Source organism: Anopheles maculipalpis, chromosome 3RL (assembly GCF_943734695.1).
Source record: "Anopheles maculipalpis chromosome 3RL, idAnoMacuDA_375_x, whole genome shotgun sequence".
Lineage (NCBI taxonomy): Eukaryota > Metazoa > Arthropoda > Insecta > Diptera > Culicidae > Anopheles > Anopheles maculipalpis.
In genome coordinates, this window is record NC_064872.1 from 11,188,292 (window position 1) to 11,209,861 (window position 21,570).

Sequence of the window (21,570 nt, forward strand, 5' to 3'; positions counted from 1 at the left end):
TCACGTTGGGATGCAGCGAATCGGTCACAAAGCGACGTGCGGCATCGGTACTGTTCGTTACAGGTGATGAGATCCCGAGAATGAACTGTAATACTAATACTCCGGGTGATGATCAGTTAGAAAATCGCCTTTTTTTTTGCTAATCATCGGCAGTTTAAGCTTCGACTCCGGGCTCCGGCGGGCTTAGTGTTAGCAATTATCTTCACATTTAGCTGGGAAATGGAGCAGAAGCGTCAATTTGACTAAATGTTCATATTATGTATTTTTGTCGTTTTACCGCATTTTCTAATCGTTATTGTATTACTTTCTTTGCAGGTACGTTGCATCAAAATTTCGCTTCGAATAACACGGACTTGGTGTTGGTATGTATGGTGTCCTATACATTTCAACTAACCTTGAATCATGCAGTCCATAGCATTAACACAAGCCATAAGCTAGTTAGTGAGTCAAGGTGAAGTTATTATATTGTTGCTGCATCGTATCCATTAGATATCTTCTTGTGCTTAACACAGCTTGACGCTTGATATCGTTTGTACACATCAAAGCGTCTTAGACATTGGGATGGATTTTTCCTTTGAGCTATTGCATCATAAAGCCAGTCATATTTGATCACTAATCCGCCCATGCGTGTGGCGATACAACCTTAAGCCACCGGATATTAAGTAATGCCCTTCAAACTTAAACAGTAGCAACGCCGTCCGAACATTTCCTTTCCTTTTCACGGTCACCGGTCGGAGCATTGTTCGCGTGTGTTTGCGGTCTCCCGACTGTCTCTGCCTGTGTGCAAGAGAAAAACAAACATGTCCAGAAAAGCCGGCTCAATCGGGTCCGACAGTCCACACAATTAACTGCTCATGTTTGCTATAGTCACAGACGTCGTGTAGATAATTTTTGGCCAGCCGTCCTTCACCTGGTCAACATGGTAGGAAGGATTGGAAGAACAAGCTCTTAGTGCTGTGGTGTTGCGCCTGAAAGGTTATTATTACTGCTTTGTTGAATGTTACAGGAAACCCTGCGCAACTACCTCACCGCCATCGGCAGCTAGCTTTAGTAAAAATCTTTAATATTGCGTTTTGCTTAAGCTGTTGGGATATGCGTGTTACACGCGCGGGCACAATAACGATCATCAGTATTGTTACGCAGCAGAAAGATCTATTTTGGCATACTAGTGGGTGCCCACTGGGAATCTTACCGGCTATTGTGCAAAAGTGAACAGCGGGGCAGAAAAGTAGCGATCGTTTCTTATGTTGGGTTTTTTTTCGTGATTGAATTTAGCGATCAGTGCAGAAACATCTATTGTTTTCGAATGACTAATTATAGGTTGGAAAAGCTGCACGAATTGTCATAGAGAATTCGTAAGAGAATCGTGAACCCGGTATGACAACACGAGCTGCACGCTGTACTTGCGCTCCTCTGCGTTCGAAAGGAAGTAATAATCTAGTTTAGTCTAGATTGAAATCGTATCTCACCCCTTTGTGAAATGGGTGGTTTGCCGTGGGATACGGAATATGCGTGTCGAATTACGCGCAACCAGCGTAAACATCATCTTTCTGGGCTCTCTAGACGAGGCCATTGTTAGCATTGTGGCGTTGAGATGAAGTGCTCAAGTGTAACGAGGCGATGCAATTCGACGATGCAACGCTACTGCTGCGATCGCTGGAAGACTCTTCGAGCGCGCGCGTTCCGTCGTATACGTCGCGTAGATTTCTCTTTCGCACAAAACATCTCGCGAAAACCCGGTGGCTCTTGCTCGGCGACGTGACGCAAAGCTAGCTGCTATGTCGTTGGTGTCGGTATTGCCATTTATTATTGGGTTGCTGTTGTTGTTCACGCCGCTGGTGCTGCTCCTACCGTTACGTGATAGTCACAGCGTACACGTGCCGGAGTGATAGGGCAGTTGAAGTTGAAGCAAAAAGACAAAAAATAAAAATCATTTCGCTGCAAACTGGTTTGCAAGAGTGACGGCAGCACATTGGGTGGATTAATTGTATCTTCTCACTTAAAGAATCATTAAATTTAGATATAATTTATTGCTAATAAAACTTGCTGAGAAAATACAATCGAACGCCCTCTTAACATGTTGCAATGCATGTGTTTAGTAAAGAGATTCATTTATTTAAATAATTTTCTTTTTTTGATTACTTTATTGCAATCGCAAACACGCAAGTTCACATGCAAAAAGCTATAATGAGATACAACAATCATTACTGTTACAACATTTCAATTAGTTCCATCATACGCTTACCATAAGCCTTGGTGGTTGAATGTGGTTAAGCTGTCAATCAAGTTCACGATACAGCAAACTAGCGTCAAAAATGTTGAAGGGTTGATGATGCGGTTTTAGATAAATTGATTGCATTTGACAATCAGTATTTGTCATTTACAATCCGACCACAAACACAAGTTTATGAACCGCAGTGCCAGTGTACTAGCGTAAGTGACTGAATGATTGAAAGAGCGTGCATATCTCAATCCATACGAGCAACAGAAAAAGATTTTTGAATTTATGTGGAGTAATTATTGAAATATAAAGTGCGGAATTACGTACATTTCAACCATAATCATCCTGAGATCCTGCCTGAGGTTGGTAGTACCGAGCAAGGATTATATTGTGGAAGATGAAACTGATAAAGATGACCTTGAATAGCGGTGTTACTTTAGAACTAACTGCCGGTGCTATTAAACTTCATTTTGGAGACACACATAAGCGGCGTGACAGAGCAATTAAAGGCAAACCCTGACTGTCGGCGGGACCATAACGGAAGCAGCGCTGCTGCGTGGTTGAAATCACGAAGCCGTTAAAAAGGGATCATTTACCGTAATTAAAGGTATTATTATTATGCTTTCAGTTTTTTTTGCTTTTGCTACTTTGAGTCTTTCTGGCTTGCTTTTACGCTACTTGTTTTCAATTTCATTTACTCGTTTGTCTCTTTTCGGAAATCAATCGGTCGCTGTTATGGATACACACGGCAAGAGACTGGCCGTCGGCCACTGGTTGAAACCATTGGTCAGCTGGTGGAAATGGGAGGCAGGAAAAGAGAAATTAATTAAGCTAATGAAGAGGAGGACAAAGCATTGAGCGTTCGAAAGAGCAGCGTGGAGGATGAAGTTCAGCTGGAGGCATCTTAAAATGTAAAGGTTGTTCTCTAATTGATTCACGTTCTGGAAGTGTTGGTGGGTACAATGAGAAAAAATGCTTCATCAGTTGCTGTTAAAAGGTCATTCATACATGATTGTTTAAGTTTAAGTTGTTTTAATGTTTTTTTTTTACGTAAAATAAAATAACAAATCTTTAAAAAAATTACAAAAAGTAAAAATTTAGGTTGTGATCATGCAATATCCATTTCACATGAAATTTAGTATTGATCCTTTTGTTCCGTATTTCCCCAAAACCATTGATCCGTAACACGTGTTGCTCGTGCTCGGGAGCGTTCTTACAGGACACGCCGTTGCCTTTCAGTTTAAAGCACTTCAATGTATCATCTCCCACTTTAGCTGGGAATATTGGAGGTTGTTCAGCCTCCAGAAAGGGTATGAAAAAAGACAAAAACAAATATCTTTAGAATTTTTTTTGCGTTGTACGTTCAGTATTGTGTCCTTCGGTTTTGTTTGAAAATACCATTATTTACTCGATGGAAAAATTTATGTGCGCTCAGCGAGAAAAATGTGTCCCATTTCCGATGCAGCCACTGAACCGAAACACAAAATGCAAAGGGTGTGGTGTGGATACTCCATCGGAAACGGAAATTTAGTGCCAGTACCCCGCTTGGTGGCCGTAATTGAACATCGTTCTTTGGAATCTTTCTTTCCCGCCACTGTTTCTTTGTAAAGATAAGGAGCAAAAAAAAATAAGACCTGGATGCTTTGGGGTTTTATGACATTTTACAGCGAACGATCGAATGCTGTGTAGCACAATTGGAGCAGCGTAGTAGCGTTCATATCAACAGGCTAAGTGTGCTTTCTGGCGCTGGTTGGGGTTTTTTGATTTTATTTTTTATTTGTTCTTGCGTATGTGCTTTTCTTACGGAATAAAATAAACTTCGAAACACTTCGCGGTCGAATATCATTGCCCTGCACACCTTTAGTCGAACCATGCACGCACATTTCGTTTATTTATGAGCCTATGAAAATCAATCAAACACATCAGTGGTAGCTTTTACGAAATGTAATAAATTATTTGATGCCTCGGTAGACTTACATAGCATAGCACAATTGGGGGTGTATTGATTGGTGTTTGGCGTTCCGCCGAATGGAAAGCTGTTGGAATGCATGTTTTATGATATAATGGACCTGCTTTAGAAATCTAAACTATTTGTTTAGAGGTAGTGCCGTGGTAAGGGCTACTGCGGCGCGATTCTTCACACGACAGGACTTGGGTTGAAAACAAATCCGGACCGTTCCCGACCGGCCCGTTCCTGATGGCCGACGTGACTTAATAGGGATGCTAAGCCAAGACGAAGAATGCTTTTAATTAATGGACGATACAAGCAATGTGAAAAATCAATGACAAAAGCAATCTTTTTTTATTAATACAAAAAACCTTCTTTTCTCTCTACGATCGATGCTAAGGTGCTAAGAGGTTTTCAAATATTTGTAGAAATAGTTTACATGGTATTCCATTTACTGTTTATGGCTGAAATCGTCCATATCATTCTAGTCACCGGGCGTATTCATTTTTCGCACTGTTTGCTAAAATCTTTCTCAAGGGTGACCGATTCTAGCACGGAATGGTGTGTTATGGAAGGCACTTGAGGCTTGGTTTGTTTGGTCGATAAAACAAATATTGGCGTTGCGATGCACTTAGCACCGCCACGTTGTGTAAGTGCAATTCCATATTTTTATGAGACTCACATAACAAAAACCCTATTGCCGCGTCTTGCGTCATTCCTAGCGATAATAGTTGTTTCTTTTTTACAGAATGTAAGGTACGTTTGTTGAGAATTTTCCTAGGGTAATTTTTACTTTCCTGTCTTACTGTCTTTGCTTTGTTATTTAGAAATGTAGGTTAATAATGGATTGATACCCTGCAGAAGCTGTGAAATATTATTCAAGTTACTTGTAGTAAGAAAACAATTCGAAAGTATCAGAGGCACATAATACTGATAGACGAAATGTGGTTGCCCTGCGAAAGCCATGAGATAAAAAGGTTCACAGAGCGGTTGGAACATGAGTGGGTAATATAATTTTAATGATTGAATTAGTACGCTACCAGTGGCAATGTGGATGCATATTTCATGCGATTTTTAATGTGATTTCGTGTCCATGGACCAATGCTCCATGCACCAAATTTCAACCCTCACAGCCGTCCTTCCTTTGCAAAAGATTCTCACAAAACGGCATAAAATGTCCTCGTTTTTAGCGTAACTTTCGTTGGACGGCGGTAATTTTCTACACACGAGATGGCTAATCCGTTTCAAATAACCGCTACCCTCGCTGGCTGCGAGCAAACGAACTAGAATGCCCTTTTAAGTGCCACTAATGTTCGTTGGTGATAAATTTTCTCGCAACCAAACAGTCCTAGTTGTTGTGTGGTGGAAACTAGCGTATATTGATGCGGTGAAGCAGCATATTACGTACAATCATGGGTGCCGATGGAAAGAGCAAGTCGCGGAATTTTGGAGCTGTCGTCGACAAGATGCAGACTTTAGCATCAACCGTTTGATACCCATATGGAGTGTAAAAAGGACGATGCTAACGGTAAACGCTCGTATTGGCCTTCATAAAGACGATTTATTCGAGAAATTTGCAATCATACCGTGTGCGGTTTGTGCCAGCATATTTGCCTCTAGCACTGCCGGCGAGAACTGGTGACATTTATTCGATTGGGACTGACCGACGGGTGATGAGTTAACCATGTTTCGTGGTGAACAGTTTCGATGTCGACTGTACTTGAGGTTGACCTGCTCAAACTTCGACAGAAGTGATAGCGTTGCAACGTAAATGAGCATTGGTTCAATGTCACTTCGGTGGCTGCAATGAAGTGTCAATCGTTTTTAATATTCACAGCAGCAACATCTTCTCACCACTTTAACTTAGGACAGTAGCCTGTAATGCATTTTCATTGCTGGATCCTCGACGAAAAGTAACTGACTCAAACAGGACTTTTAATTTTATTTTAAATTGAGATTTAAAAAATCTTGATGATATGTTATATGTGACTAAATGAATAAAAGTAAACAGATAGTATCGTGGTACAATGTCCCAAATCCTCGCTTAAAATAATCAAAAACCAAAAGAAACCTCGCTAACAAGGCTTAACATTACCACAAAAACCATGTCAATCGATAAGAAAGGTCATCAAAAGGTGATTTCTCTGCAGCTTCCCAATCGCTTCTGGTTTTGTATCTGTTGATCCAATTCTATTCATAACCCGGTAGGAAGAATGCCTTCTCGAGTGCTTGTAAAATTTTCAGTCACCTGTGAAAGTAAATTTCGATAGCTAATCATGCAGAAAATTGGCTTGTTACTTGAAACGTTTGTTCGTTAACAAAATTATCATTTCATGGAGATTAAATTCGACCTTCGTAAATGTGGCTTCCCACCATTAATTTCGCATCCCGCCTGTTCATGCCGGCTCGCAGCAAACAAGCTTCGGATTTCATACCTACCCGCGAGATAGTATGGTCGTCGTTACTAGAACCGCCGTGCGCTACTAGATTCGATGCCGTGCGCCGTACCGCAGTACATCCTCCACTGGATTATCGGAGCAGGCAGCTTGCGTTTGTGATAAAATTGGACGGAAAATAAGCGAAAATCCAATACAGGATGAAACCGAACAAAAAAATCACGACACCAATAGAAGATGGCTGCCGATAGGTATGCGTTTGGATATGATTGAGATAAGAAGCAGGGCGCGAGAACAAATCGGCAGGAAAGACGATTAGGCATCACTGTAAATTGACAATTACTTGTTTTGTTCCTCTGCACTTTGCGCTCTTTGTTTTTTGCTTTGGGCAAGGCAAAAATGGATGTGTCGTTTGACGTTGGCGAGGATGGCGTTTGAATGCGACATAAAGCGGCCCGAAAAGTGGAAACAGCAAGTGTTTTTTTGGGACATTTAAAATTCAAATTGAACTAATACTGCTTGTGGATAGGATTTGCTTAAAAAGGCATAGCAAATGATAACTGTGTGTCGTAGTTTGTTGGTTGATTGGCATTCAACAAGCAGCTGGAATGCTGGTGCAGCAGCTGGAATATTGTTTAAAAGCAAGCAAACAAAATTGTAATTAAATTTTTGTGTATTTTATATGTTTTACAACAATTACGAACTCGTCTGCAAAATGCGGCTTTGAATGAATGAGGTATATTAAATTGCAAAATTTCCACACAGCATTTCTCACCAGGGAAACACACAAACTTAAGGACCTTAGTGCTAAGTCTGAATAGTGAATCGTTTCGTATGAATTTTCATGACTTACTGCTAAAGGACATCGGGAAAATGCTTCACTCATAAATATTTGGAATACAAACTGGTCTGCTGGATTGGTTCCTACCAGTGTCGTTGTCTTCTTCTTCTTAGTTTTCTTTTAAGTTTATATGTTTCTTAGTTTCGTTCACTTCAGCACCTGGCTCGGTCGACTAAATTTATTGCTAAGCATATTCACACAGAAGCAGTGGAAAGCGACAGCATCAGGGGCTACGTTGGTGTGCTGTATGTGCGCCCTATTGCCGACCGGGCTTTCATGAAGGATCCTTTGCACCGTTTATGACACCGGTCCACTTCTGTGACGCTCTTTTTATTTGGACACAACACAAGTGGTGCGTGTCGCTAGGAGCTTCATTTCACTTTCACGTTCTCTTAATACATGAATGACGCCCCTACCTTTGGAAGCGTTCGTCAGCAATATCTGTGGGTATTGCTTTGGCTTTGCACATTTCCTTGGAGAGTGATAAAAATTTAACATCCATTGCACACAACCTTGGCTGACCCTTTTTTTCCCAGTAGCAAAACAATATATGCCCTGACTGTTCCGCTTTATGATGTGCCACAGGAGCATTTCTTTGTATAACTTTATTCCATTCGGTTCGAAAATGCGTTAAATACCGTCCCAGAGCAGTGTGAGACGGGTTTTTGTTGTTAATTTTAATTTCGTTAGATTGTATACGTGAGAAAATGTATTCCTGTGCATGAGGGTTTGCGAAAATTACATCATATACATATCATATGAAACTCTTGTTTGAAGAAATTCCTGCAATACATACCAAAAACTTACAGATTAACATGCGTGTCCATGTCATTTATTTTATAAATATCTGGTTACTTGAAGCCAAATGAGCATTGAACATCTTACCAATTATCAGATTCCAGATATTTACCATGAAAATGCTATCAAACCAGCAGATTCATAGTTCAAGGAAAGCAGCAATATAAAATGGTATTTGTTAAAATTGTTCTTTCCTATTCCAATTGAAAAACTTTAATATATCGACATCGTTTCTATATGGATTTTTTTTTCAAATAAAATATCACTTTTAACCTGAAAGTTGTAATTAATCAACACACGGAATGTTGACAATACGGCATCGGGCCGTAATAATGCAAATAAACAAATAACAAAATACTGTCGGGGGGCTGTTTGGGGTCGGTTGACATAATTCTGCATGATACGATATGCTAAACTGTATGAAAAAACTTCTTATAAAATCGTATCGCCTGCGTATTGGAACGTTTTGCTCCATGGTGCGACGATTTATACAATTGATCGTTCACCCGGAAGTAGCAGAGTGATAAAGTTGTTTGATGCCTACACGACTGCCAGCACAACCTTTATTCCATTTCAGAAAACAATAATTCTGAAATTGTAGATTTAATTGATCATTTTACCCCTCCTAGGATCGCTTCCGTCGTAGAGTACGTGTGATACGAAATATTGTATGAAAAATAAATCATTTCACGTGTGGAAATGCTTGACCCGTGTCGACCGTAAAGCAACACTGAAACTTGAAAGGAAAATAATACATTTCGGTCCTTCTCTCGGTCACACGCGTAAAAAGGAGAAGTAAAAACCAAAATTTGATTTCACATAAACCACAAAAAGAGAAAACAATCCAATCTGACTAATGGTTCGTTGTTTCGATGATTTTTGCATGGACTGTGAATGGGGAGGGGGGGGGGGGGGGCTGGTGTTTTGTTGTTGAGGTGACATTAACGCGCATTGTCTACGCGTGAAAATGAGAAACGGTATCCCGACAAGTGGGCTGTTAGGTAATATAAAACGAGCTACAACACACACAAAAAAAAAACGCACACACAGATACGGCAAAGAAAATAGGAACCAGAACCATCTTGATGACACTTGAAAATGATTAATTGTCCGTGTGGAATATGCTGTAAATTGCAATTCGATCACGGTGGGTGAAATCACCCAAAAGCTGGACGCTTTCCTCCCTTCGCCTCTTGTCACCGTTTCCGGCGCAGTTGGAATTCAAAATACCATGCACAATGTAACGATGGGCCGTGGAAGTTTTGGGATGTTTTTGTTAGCTTTTTTATCACAACTCGAGTTTTGTCGTTTCATGCATGTTCTCCCGTCACCGCATACATTCACCACCAGTCACGGCAAAGATTCGCTGTCAACGATGACACTCCTGCTAGGGGTTGGGGAGGTATGTTGATCTCGCTGTCCCAGGAATATTGAGTGGTTTAAAAATAAATCAATCCGAAAGTGGGCTGACTGTGGCATTCATTTTCCACTGAAAACGGAATGAGACTTTGAGTTCAATTCAATTCTCCGGTGCAAAAGTGGGGCCCGGGAGTTATTTGAGACGAATAATAGAAATTTCTGTTTTATTTTTTGTGCTGCTGTTGGTGTCAGTTTTGTGATTACACGATACAGAAGCTGCTGTGCGATGCGAGAATCTAAAATGAAAATTTAATGAAACAGCACAGCGAGTAAGGTGCAAATAATTTTCGTTGCGTGATTTATTGTTGCCGTTTCGTAAACGAGTAGAGAGCGCTGTGACATCGTGGAACATTTTGATTAGACGCAAAGTCAAATGTTTTCGGTTGTAACGGCACTAATGGGGTGCGAAATTGACTGTAAATTAAGTCATTCTAGACAAAGGATTGCATCGATTTATTGTGTTCCGTGAAGAACGGGCCTACATTATAGATGGTCGTAAATGTTCTTGCATTCGGATGATTGGATTTTAAATTTATAACTGATTTTTCAGAATTTCCAAAGGTTCACACCGGAAGAAGCAAATGCAATAGTATTATGGGGCGCAAGAATAATTACGTATTTCCTTCTCAAGTGCTAGCCGGGTGCTGATAAAATATCAATTTTTAGCATTGATTTACCGTCATTAAAATTCAACTAGGCGGAATAAACAATTCAAAAGCTTAACAATACAACTTTGTGGAGAAAACAAATCACCGTTCTACTTGAAATTGAATGTTTGTTAGAGTTCTCGAGGGGAAAAGGAATTAATTTCAATGTGGTGGCATTATACACGCATCAAGTATTTCACGGTTCTTTGTAAAGTTTGTTCGTGTAAATTTTTGACGGTAATTTATATGATTACATTATGCCTAAATGCATCGTAAAATAATGTAAAATGAAAATAAAACTTTGCTTTCCAAACATAACACGGTAGAATATTTGTTGCGCCTTGAGATAGGCAACACGCTTCACACGATAGATGAACTATGCGTAGTTAGTAGTAGAGCGATTCAATACAACGCATTCAGAATACCGACTATAGCTAGCAAACGACAGCGAGCAATGGCATCGTGCAGAACACATTAAAAGTTAAAAGCTAACGAAATCCAAACCATCCCTCATTACGAAACGTACCAAATTCCAAGTAATAATTTTCATTTCTACCAATGACTTTAGCGTATGGGCCAGCATTCATGCAACCAGACCGTATGTGACATCGTATGACAACGATCGATGTGCATCTGAACCGTAACGCTACCATGTGTGGTCCGGAAAGCCGACTCCCAAGCCCCCAAAACCCTGTAATTATTAATGCAACGAGATCCGCCTTCAAAGCAGTGCTCGTTTGGGTGTAAAATTGGAACCGGTCAGAAAATGATGACGCGTAAAACCCGTTTGTAAATAAAATGCACCCGTTTTGTTTTTCATGCCGCTGATCACGCAAACAGTTTCAGTAATCTGCTATTATGGGAAGGTACACAAGGTTTTTTTAGAGTTAAGCAAACTATGCCTTCCGTGAAATTATCGAGAATATTAACGTTATGTTAATGATATATGCATGAAGTCACGTTCATAAATGTTTTTAAAATTTCATGCTAAAAAAAAAACAATAAAGAAAGTAAATATACTTTCTAATGAAAATGTTCTACTTCAACTATCACACTTTGCCTCTGTGATCATCCAAGACAACATTATTTGACCAACAAATCATGCAAGGTGACGCTCAATAAGGTTAAACATTAATTGATGCATAGATTTTCTTTCAACCGTTCGGCCACTCTGTCGCTGCTCGGCCCTGGCTCTCTCGAATGATCTTTGGTCGGTTCCACGCCGCTCAAAGTGTCACAAACGGTTGGCAGATGATTTTCACGCTGCACTATTAGCAGATTCTTTTCCACTGCCTCCGGCCTGGTGCTGGCTTCCGTAGGCGAGCTAAAGGTCTTCGCGTTTTGAATAATAGAGTTGTTAATCTCGGTTGGTTGCGGTTTTCCCGAGGGAGACATATTAGGCCATGGGTTAGTTATCGTGCCTTTAGTGTGTTTTTCTTTTCTTCCTTCGTTCAAATATTTTGCTTCCATGTCAAATAAATCGATTATGGTGCTTCGGGTGCGGGAAGTAGAAAATAAATCATAGCTTTAAGCATTAATAAAGCATTGCTTTGACAGCTATCGGTCGTTTGCTAATAGAGAAGTATCAAAACAGCTCCGGCTTGTTTAGTTTAAATTCCAGCGTGTATGTGTGTGTTTTTAGCACCTTAGGGGGGATACGTTTGAAAAGATCGGAATGTTATCTTTGGTAAGGTTTGCACATGGTGTTGGCAATGGTGTTAAAGAATCGTGTTGTGTTTGTATTGTAACATATTTAAAATATGTTTATATGTGAAGTTGTTTGTTTTATTTACTTATTTTTTTGTTTGTTGTTGAATGACATACTTTTATAAACTTTAAATTCTTTTTAAACGTTTTCATGTCACAGAATTATTTTCAACGTTTTTGTTTTTGCCGGATTGAAGTTTGCATTTCTCATCCATTCGTTCACAACCTTTCAGGTTAAATCTTCTTCACTTGCATAATCATTCCATCAGAAGTCTCTGTATGTTTAACGCTACAAGCTAAGCCACGATTCGTTCTGCATGTTTTACGCAAAATGTAAATCTTGAACGCAAAACGACACGCAGCAAACGTTTATTAAATCGAGCTACCCGCCGCTCCGCTGCAAGCTTCGTTTGTGAGCCACACCGCACCGCGGGGTTTACGAAACGGATTTAAATTATCCCCCAGTGGATTGTTTATACTCATTTAACGCTCACCGGAGCCAACGGCGAGGCACCAAGCGTTTGACGCTTCGTTTCACGACTCGTTCCGCTGCGTGGATGGGGCGCGGTGGTAACGTAGATTTCGGTTTTGGGCGTTCCGTGAATCGTGAAAAATCTGCTACTGTGCTGTGTGTGTGTGTGTTTGTTTCGTTTATACTTTTCGGCAGTCTGGGAAGATCAGAGCATTTCACTCCTCGAGGTTGATTGGGTTGTGAAAATTTGCACACCGACAACGTAACCGATCGTCAGACGATAATTGATTAATAATCCCGCAGTTTCGGTTTCGGTGGTGTTTCGGTGGCGAACTTTCAAAGGCGTTTGCCTGTAGCAGTATAATTGCTTGATTTACTTTTAATTATCGTCAGCGCCGCGCTCGCACCGATCGCAAATGACGTGATTTGGATTTATGCTGTTAGCTCATTTGGAACAAATAGCAAATTCATTGCAGTGCTGCTGTTCGTTGCTGAGCATTGAACGGAGATATGATTTGTATCATTTGACATGAAACTCATGTGTTTAAAGGTTTCAGTGCGTATCTGCCTACTTATTATCATCGATTGGTTTTAAAGAAATTTATTTTACTAGTAAATTTAGAAACTTCGTTCACTATCTAGCGCCGTTCATATGGCGCAGCATTTTTTGAAGAACGCATCAATGCAGTCTTAGTTCTTTAGGGATGGAGCGTCTTTAGGTTGTTGGCCATGTCAGCTTCATTCTCCTGACATGGCTAGTCTAAATCATTTGCACAATTTTTGAGTCTAAATCATTTGCACGAATTATTGATTATTTTCTTCTGCTTGGCTTAACGACCTTCTAAAAGGTCACGCCTTTCATATAATGGCTTACTAGGCTTACTAGTCACTCCTCAGTATCCTCAGTCGCTCAGAGGTGTTTATGAGAACTGACTTTATAAGGAGGTTATTCGGTCCCAGTCTGTTAGGAGCCAGAATCTATCTCTCAACTAAGTATATCTCAACATCTGTTTTGTACATGGTGCTGACTAAATGAGCATACCATCCTTTACATTTTGTCGCACTAATTATTATGGCTGGTGCTTTCATATTGCGTTGAAACGATTTGGTCGATAGTATAATGGTGATCAAACTACAAAGAAACAAGCACAAGCACAAGAAGCAAGCTAGAGCATAATGGTATTATGGATTTTAGATTTTCAGTAATCCATAGCCAACGGTGCTAGGATCGGTTGTGCTCCTCGTCAGCTAATTAACACACCTCGGTAGTTTCGACTGTACAATAAATAGCACGTGGAAGTGGCGGTGATGGTGCACTACATTAATCTTTCCCCGTGGGTGATTTCTACGCGAAGAAAAGCGGATGTACGGGGTCAGAAGGTTGTCATGAAGGGAAATTAAACTTCCGTGAACTTTCCTTTTTGGTGCGTTCGCTGGAACATGTGCGGGCGTGTGTGTCTGATAGCGTTCATATCGACATGAATTCGGCGTTTCTCCACTTCCGAGCTGTGCAGCTGATTTCGGTAAGATCTAGAACGCGAATTATCGCCAATATCGCTGACGGGTAGAAACAGTCCCGTTGCAGGATGGGAAGTTGGAAGTTTGATACGGTTTGCCGTGTATGGTTAAGCTTGATTTCAGTGTTTGCTTGAAGCAGATATTTATGGCAACGGAGCGATAAATTATTTTTACTTTCACTTGTTTTCTGTTCGGTTGTTGCTGTCGGCCCAGCGCCATACCGTGTCGAATGGTTCATATAGAACAATTGGTGTTTTGAGAAATCGTTTGTCTGGTGTGTTTTATTTACCCATTTCAGGCGCCTGTATAATGCCTTGTAGTTGGGCTGTACGTGCAAGAAATTTGCCCGCTTGTTCTAGTGGATGGAGTAGAAAAAGTTCTTGAATCGATATCAAACACGTTTTTCCGGTAGATTAATTTCAGACAGTGTTCTGACACAAATAAGCACATTTTAGTGATGTATTTGTATAGGAGTTACTAGACCAAGGTTATTAAAGCCTTTTGGTTTCATATAAAAATGTTTACTTCCTACGTATTCTTCTTTGCATTTTTATAGTAATGAATGCTCTTATATTGGGGTGGGCCGGTGGTGTAGGCGACAGCGGCACCGGTCTTCAAACTGCAGGCCCGGGGTTCACACCCCATCCGTACCGTCCCACCGTAGTTGAGGACTGACTATTCAACTTGCATGGTTTTTGGTGACCTTCTAGGTCATTATGCCAAGAAAATGAAGAAATTTCTTTTTAAAAAATTGGCCTTTGTACTCAATTGAAGTCTCAAAATTAGTCTACTCGGCACAAATGAAGCAGAGATGTTGAATAATTTTATTTATTTCATAAAGCGCGATGATCAATTTGATATCCTCAGACAGGCACGTTCATTTATTCGCATTGAAAAAGATCCTAACCGTATTGCTAGCCGGCAGGGTCCTAAAGGCAAGAACGTTATTGGTTTGATAAAAATCAACTCTTTTGTAAACAGCAGAGCGATTTGCAGAGCTGCAGGTCTGCCAAAGAAAACAGTAAAACGAGAATGTTTTTCCAATGGATTATGATTGGTTCGCGCGCCCTGGCGAACGAAGTGAAAGCTAGTTCGCTGGGTCCGTTCAACCGGCTAACACTTATCCGGACTATTGAAAATGCTATTAAATATTCATTTTGACCGCATCCCAACCAACCATGCTTGCGAACAAAACAGGCTTTAGGACGTATCGCGTACAGCGAGGGTTGTTGCCAATGTGGACCGTGTAGTAGTATGGGCCGGGATGGTCTACTTTGAATATTTCCCAAAGCCTACACAATTCTTCTTATTTGCAGCAACGATTCGTTGTTTTATATCTATGCTCATTTCCGTAATACTTGCCTTTAACTTTGCGGGTTGGGTCTACTGAAGCACGTAGAATGGTTTCATAGTCTCTGACCTTTAATGCGCATAAATTGATAATTTATACAAACAAACAACTAAACACACGTGCACAAATAAACACCGTAGAGTGTTATCCTTGCGCCCGACTGGACACTGCGATACAGTCGAAATGCAACCGAGCTCGTAAATGTGTTCAAACAAGTGCATGAGCTGGATTGGCTCCAACAGCACTCAGTGGATGATTGTGGCTTTCAATTGAATCCGTGGTGACCTTTCAATTTTGCTCACGTGAATGAGTTTCGAACATGGAAACAATAGAATCTCAGAGCGATTATACTGAAACATGGCGTGAAATTTGGTGTTAGTGAGTCGGAGATAATATAAAGATTAATTTAAATTTAAGATACTGTTTCCCGGCATATTGTTCAGTCACATTGAAGAAGCATATTGTGCTGTGAAATAAAAAGTTCTTACGTCTGATTACTTAAATAAAGCATAGCACATAATTAAGAGTATTAAATTGGAGAATTCACTTTTAATTTAAATCCCAAATTTTCATTCTTCTATTTCACAGGTAAATTTTACAACCCAACGCCGCCTATCATCTGTGATTGCAATGCACATTCTACGCTGCAGTAAGTCATTTTGTAAACAATTAAAAGAACACATTCCAGCATCTTATTAGTAGATTTATATTATACTATTTTGGCACTGCAGCCTGTAAATATATGAGGCTTGCTTGTGTTAATCAACTTGCTGATGGATAATTATTGCTTGCTGTGCGTCCGTAGCCGCTCTCAATGAGATTTCTCATCAGTCCGGCCGTGTTACCAACACACACGGCCAACACTGTACCGCTCCATCTCTTCAGCCGTGCTTTGGATTAATATTTGAACGGAAGTTAAATTCAATCCGGGTTGTGGGACGGCAAATTTCTTCGACCAAATAACCCGAAGCTAAAGTTGTGTCCATGATTTGTGCCAGGGTAGCTTCAAAGTTTGGCGGTCGGTTGACTAGTGCCACTCCCTGGGTGGCAAGCTCTCAGTCCACGGTGCTAGCAGCGCCAGCAGTTTTTGGCGGTGTTATGTGAAAAATTTCACTACCTCCGCTTATGTGGCGTTTTCTCATGACGAACGCCGCATACTTAAGGAATCACGAGTTATTTCGCATTTGGCAGCGTGTGCAGGCACATTCCGCTGTTTCGAATACCGACCCCGTGCTTGACTGGCTGGGAAGTGTAGATTGTAACCTGCGAGCCACGCTAAACTTGTGTGCCCTTCTGCGATCGCATAGTAAAAGCAGGAGTTTTCCACAAACCCCTCGGGGCGATGATCCTTTCATCAACAATGGATCGGCGAACCGGCCTGCAGCTTTTAGGGTGGAACAAACGGAAAGTTTGTGCCGTGCGAAATGGCATACGCATTGCCCGTCAGAATAAGCAGAAAACTCGAACTAATCCCTTTTCCGGCGGTTCTATCCTTTGAGTTCTTGATATCGGAACGCAATAGTGGTGTGGAATCAAGGAAGGCATGCAATCATCGTAGTTAGGTAGAGTTAGTTACTCAGTTCGTTGTTTTCGTCGTTCGTCGTATTTCTTCTAAATTTCATAGTGAGTTGTAAAATTTAACCAATAAATTATTACATTTTTGAAGAAAGTCAAACGAGATTGTTTGTTTGCTGTAATAGCTGCTTGTTGATTTATCGTCATTGCGCTTCTAATCTTCATGCACAATTTGTTTGCCCCTCCGCATGTGCTAAAAGACATGATGAACGGCTCAGTAATGGCTTCATCAATCGACCAAACATAGGCAACAGTCTTTGTTAACTCGCTTGTCGCCGTTCAATCCGGTTTGTTGATTGCTACGCCAATCATAATCGTTATTCTTGTCACTTGGAAGCTATAAAGCTGTCCCACATCACATCGTTAGAATCACCATCGTTTTCTGGTCTGTTGCCTTTCGAAAGTCAAAGGTATAGAAGCATTAGAGAAAGGGTGAGCGGGAGAGAGCGAAAAAAAAGTATGTATCTTTATTAATTACGTTTCCGTTTATACTCTCAATCCATTCACAACACTCGTCAATCTATTCGCGCTCGCTTCACAGCATCCAACTGTTGAACAAGAAGACAAACATAACTATCATCGCGTTCATTTTTCGCGGCCCCTTTCGTCCAAAATTAGCATAAAACAAAAATCGAATTACGCGAGAATGAGTATTGGAATACGTTCTGGGTCTGCCAGCAATTCAACACACTGAAGCACGATCAAGCGTAAAGCGAGTGGTAAAAGCCAGTGTGGCATAATTATGCAAATGATCGTTTCGTGCTGGAAAGTAATTCTACAGCTGCTCGATTACAAATAAAAACAAAAGCTATCGTAATATGTTAACACATCACGTGACGTGTGTAAAACATTTGAATATTAGCTTGATATAGGAAAAACAACGAAACATAAGAAAATATTGCATTTTTTCCACGATTTTGTGTGTTTATTATTGACGTTTTTATGTGTTATGGATGGATATTCCAACATCGATTTTCAATTTACACTTAAATATTTTCTAAATATAATTTGTAATTATTTCATGTGCGTATTAAAGCGATCTTAAAACCACATAAATAATATCGAATTGCATTCAATCGAACATTGCTATTAAAATGCATTTATTTGACTTGGCTGCGGTGCTGTACGTTGCAGATTGTCTATAATTAGCCGATAAAAAATGTGGCACTAACGTATAAAATTTTAATTACCCCCCCATAAAGTGTATCATGATCTTCATCTTTCATCAGTTTAGTTGCTCTTGCCAGGATCCGGCCAAAGCCGATGCACTAGTCCAGTAACCGATGTGCTTGCCATGCGATCAACCGACCCCGTATTAGAAGTCCGTCCGTCCCAGAGGATGGTTTGGGCAGCGATAGTGTCCGTGCTTCCTTGGACAGCGACATTTTTACCAGCCGAGTTGGCCTTAATGAATGCAAATCTTATGCAGTAGCCGTGAATAAATGGATGTCAAGCATGGAGTGTATGGCCACACAGGAAAAGGGTGGCCAACCAACTGATGTGCTAAAGTGTCTTGCCGTACGGTATGCGAGCGTGCAGATTTGGCCTTTGTGTGGCCACTAATAACGTTGAATACAATCGTGTTAACTGCAAAACACCGATTAACACGTATACCGCGTGTGGTCACAATTTACGTTGCACGAAGTGGAGTGGTGGGAATGCACTTTAACAGACAGGTTACGTTCCTGTAACTGGAAGATCACCCTTCTCAGTGTCAAGGTTATGCGTAGACCCCTTGAATGACGTAACACGCTGACGCATCGTAATAACAATACACTAAAACAGGTTTGCGAAAGTTAAACTAAACTTGAATCAGACTCAGACAGCGCATTACTTTCACATTTTCCGCATAACAGACCGGTGGTGGTTTCGTTTGGTTTCGCACGCCAATCGTATACTTTGGTACTTGAATATTGATGCATCATTGCGTAGCACACTTGACCCGGCGATGATCAGTTGAAAATCAATCAATTAATCAATTACCTGCGTATGGTTAAACGTTGCTCCATCGGTTGATAAATTAGGCTTTGCCTCTATAGGTCGGTCCGGGAGGCGATAAGATAGGTGTACGCTTTCCATTTCCTGACCACCTGCTAGAGTGTACAGTACGGTAGAGCGATACGAACGCAAGGTTTTAACTAATCTTGTTTCACGAGGCCGTTGCTTATCCACGGTAGCAAGTTCCGAATTGCAGCCAATAATGAAATATGATAAATACGGTTGGTTTGTACGTACGTAATGTGGTGCTGCACACACGTAAGACTTTTGAACGTAAACATTTTTCAACGGATGGCCTTATCTGCGTTGAATGTTTGGTGGGCTTTATAATCTTGACCTCTCCGGCACTGACGATGGTGCAATAAAACAGAAAAAGTTTTGAATGGCAAGCAAAAACTTAATCATTTGATAACAAATCTTGTTGGAAGTCAATCCAACGAATCGATAAATTGATTAACGCGGGCTAACCGCAGCATTAGTTTCGTGTAGAGTGCGTGCGACTGGCATACGACTGCTGGTATCCTTAAACAATTGCTACCAAAATGAAGAGTTTGTTCGTTTGCTTGCTACTGGCGTTGGCTGGCCAGGTAAGGATCCCGTGTGCAACTCGTGATCGAAAATGGATAATTAACTAACGAAAAATGATATTCAGTCTCTAGCTCAAAGCCAAAATGATTTCTTGGAGTACTTGATGGAAATACAGAGCCGTGCCGAAGAAGTTCACCAGATGATGGAAGATACGTTCGACGATATTCGCTTCCAGATGAGCGACCAGCTGGTTGAGCTGAACCGTCAGTTGATTGCCCACATGAACGAAGCTCTCGAGCAGATTGAAGATGTGCGCGAGGAAACGGAAGAATTCGTTGGTGAATCGTCGGCACCTGGTGCGTGCGTGGATGTGGCCGTTGCCAACTGGGCCAATGAGATCGAGTGGGCAGGACGGGCTCTGTCGAACTGTGCCAGTCGTGCTAACATTGAGATCACTTCCCGCACCGCCAACGTTCATGCTGCCTTGGAAGCTGCTCAGGTTGCGTCGACGGAGCTGCAGAACATCGTTGTTCGTGGATTCATTGACTGGAACGCGATTGACTACACCGAAGAGCTGTCGGACATTGTTGGAGCTCAGATCGACGACAGGGAAGACTACTTCCACAGAATTACCCACCCTAACCTGGAGCGCGTGCTGGAAACGGTTGCCGATCTGGATGACAATCTGTTACCGGAGATCGTGACCTGCGTCGATCGTGGTGTTGAGCGTTTCAGAAACTACGGACAGGTTATCCGTGACACGCTGTTCTTCTGCTCGCAATAAGTAGCACTTCTTTCTTGTTGGTGCTTTCTGCATGTTTTTTGTGTAAATTAAACCCGCAAAAACAAAGGTTTACTTCTTTTAAATTACACAACGCATCGTTATTCAAGTGTGCTATACTATTTATATCACGTAATTTGTTCGCATGAGTTGCAAGTTTTCAAATCATATTCTGGTTAGTCCAAGAAAGGTTTGTTCTCCAGCAGTGTTTCAGTAATCTACCGAAAGCGGTTGGTTCTTCAACAGTATCTTCATTCAACAATTCCTTCAAGAACGTTCAACAATTCCTTAAACAGTTGTATAACCTAATCCAATCTACTCAAATCCCTTATCTGTTGCGTCAGTATTGAGGAAGTAATAAAACTGTTCACAAGAGATTACCAGCAAAACATCTGTAATTGGTAAGAAGCTGACGTGGCATCGCATATTTAACTTCTTTTTTGTTCTTTAGGCAGCCTTACCCCCTGGCGCTTGTTTATTTATGAGTATTAAGGAACGAATATCAATGTCTCATTATCGAGGTTTAAACTGTTCATTTAAACGAAATACTTGAGACTTGATGATATTGCCATTTTTTTTCCAGCAATAACGCAATATTCGGACAGCCACGTAATGCAAACTTCCTCCGCAAAATACAGACATACGTATGTAGAACCCATTACTATCTGCGTGGCTTCAGTTCCCTTAAATTGCCCTGCCCTCGATTGGTTTACCTTCAAACCGCCCTGAACTCTGATCGAATCGTGAGTTCAATTTGCTCAATCGTACAGATTCTCCCTTTAGCACAATTCTTCCCAATTCGGTTACCTTGCTCTTTGTGAAGATTTAGAGAAGTACATAAATCGGCTGATTCCGGATTAACAATGTTCGTTACGTAAGCTTTTTTTTTTCTTTCCGGAAGGTTATCATCTCATTGACGCAATATTAATCTCGTGATTTTCGGGAAAAATGTAAGATTCCTTGGCGCTGGTTTACCTCCCATTTGGCGACGTAGAAAGAGAAGAACAGTGATTTCAACTTCTCGCTTGTGCGCTTGTTCTCGCAGGCACACGAGGAAACGAAAATTGTCTCGTCATTAGTATTTCTGCCGATAAGGCACAATTATCTTAATGCCAACCTTATATTACTTTATTTATCTGCACCTTTCGCGGTGTGTTTCTGGTACTATCTGCCAATTATGTGGGAATGATTAGACAAGCGGACCACACACCAATACAAAGGTAACCATTTCCTAATCAACTGCGGGTGTTCGATATGATTAAGGCAGATCGGAAGGATTCGAAGGAATGAGGCTGTTCCGAAAAGCAGATGGCGATAAACGTGCTTGGATGTGAACAAGTCCGATGTGTGAACCACATGAGCAGGAAGAA

At 41.0% G+C, this 21,570-nt stretch overlaps 2 protein-coding genes across 3 annotated transcripts in view; both read left to right on the forward strand.

The window, feature by feature from the left end:
- The window catches only part of LOC126564195 (pseudouridylate synthase RPUSD2-like), an 85,922-nt gene that overhangs the window by 13,719 nt on the left and 50,633 nt on the right, over positions 1 to 21,570 (forward strand). The gene's annotated exons all lie outside the window — the stretch shown is intronic.
- On the forward strand, positions 19,434 to 20,203 carry LOC126565334 (uncharacterized). Its single transcript, XM_050222507.1, has 2 exons — positions 19,434 to 19,478; positions 19,544 to 20,203. Exons 1-2 carry the CDS (start codon positions 19,434 to 19,436, stop codon positions 20,201 to 20,203), a joined length of 705 nt encoding a protein of 234 aa, XP_050078464.1.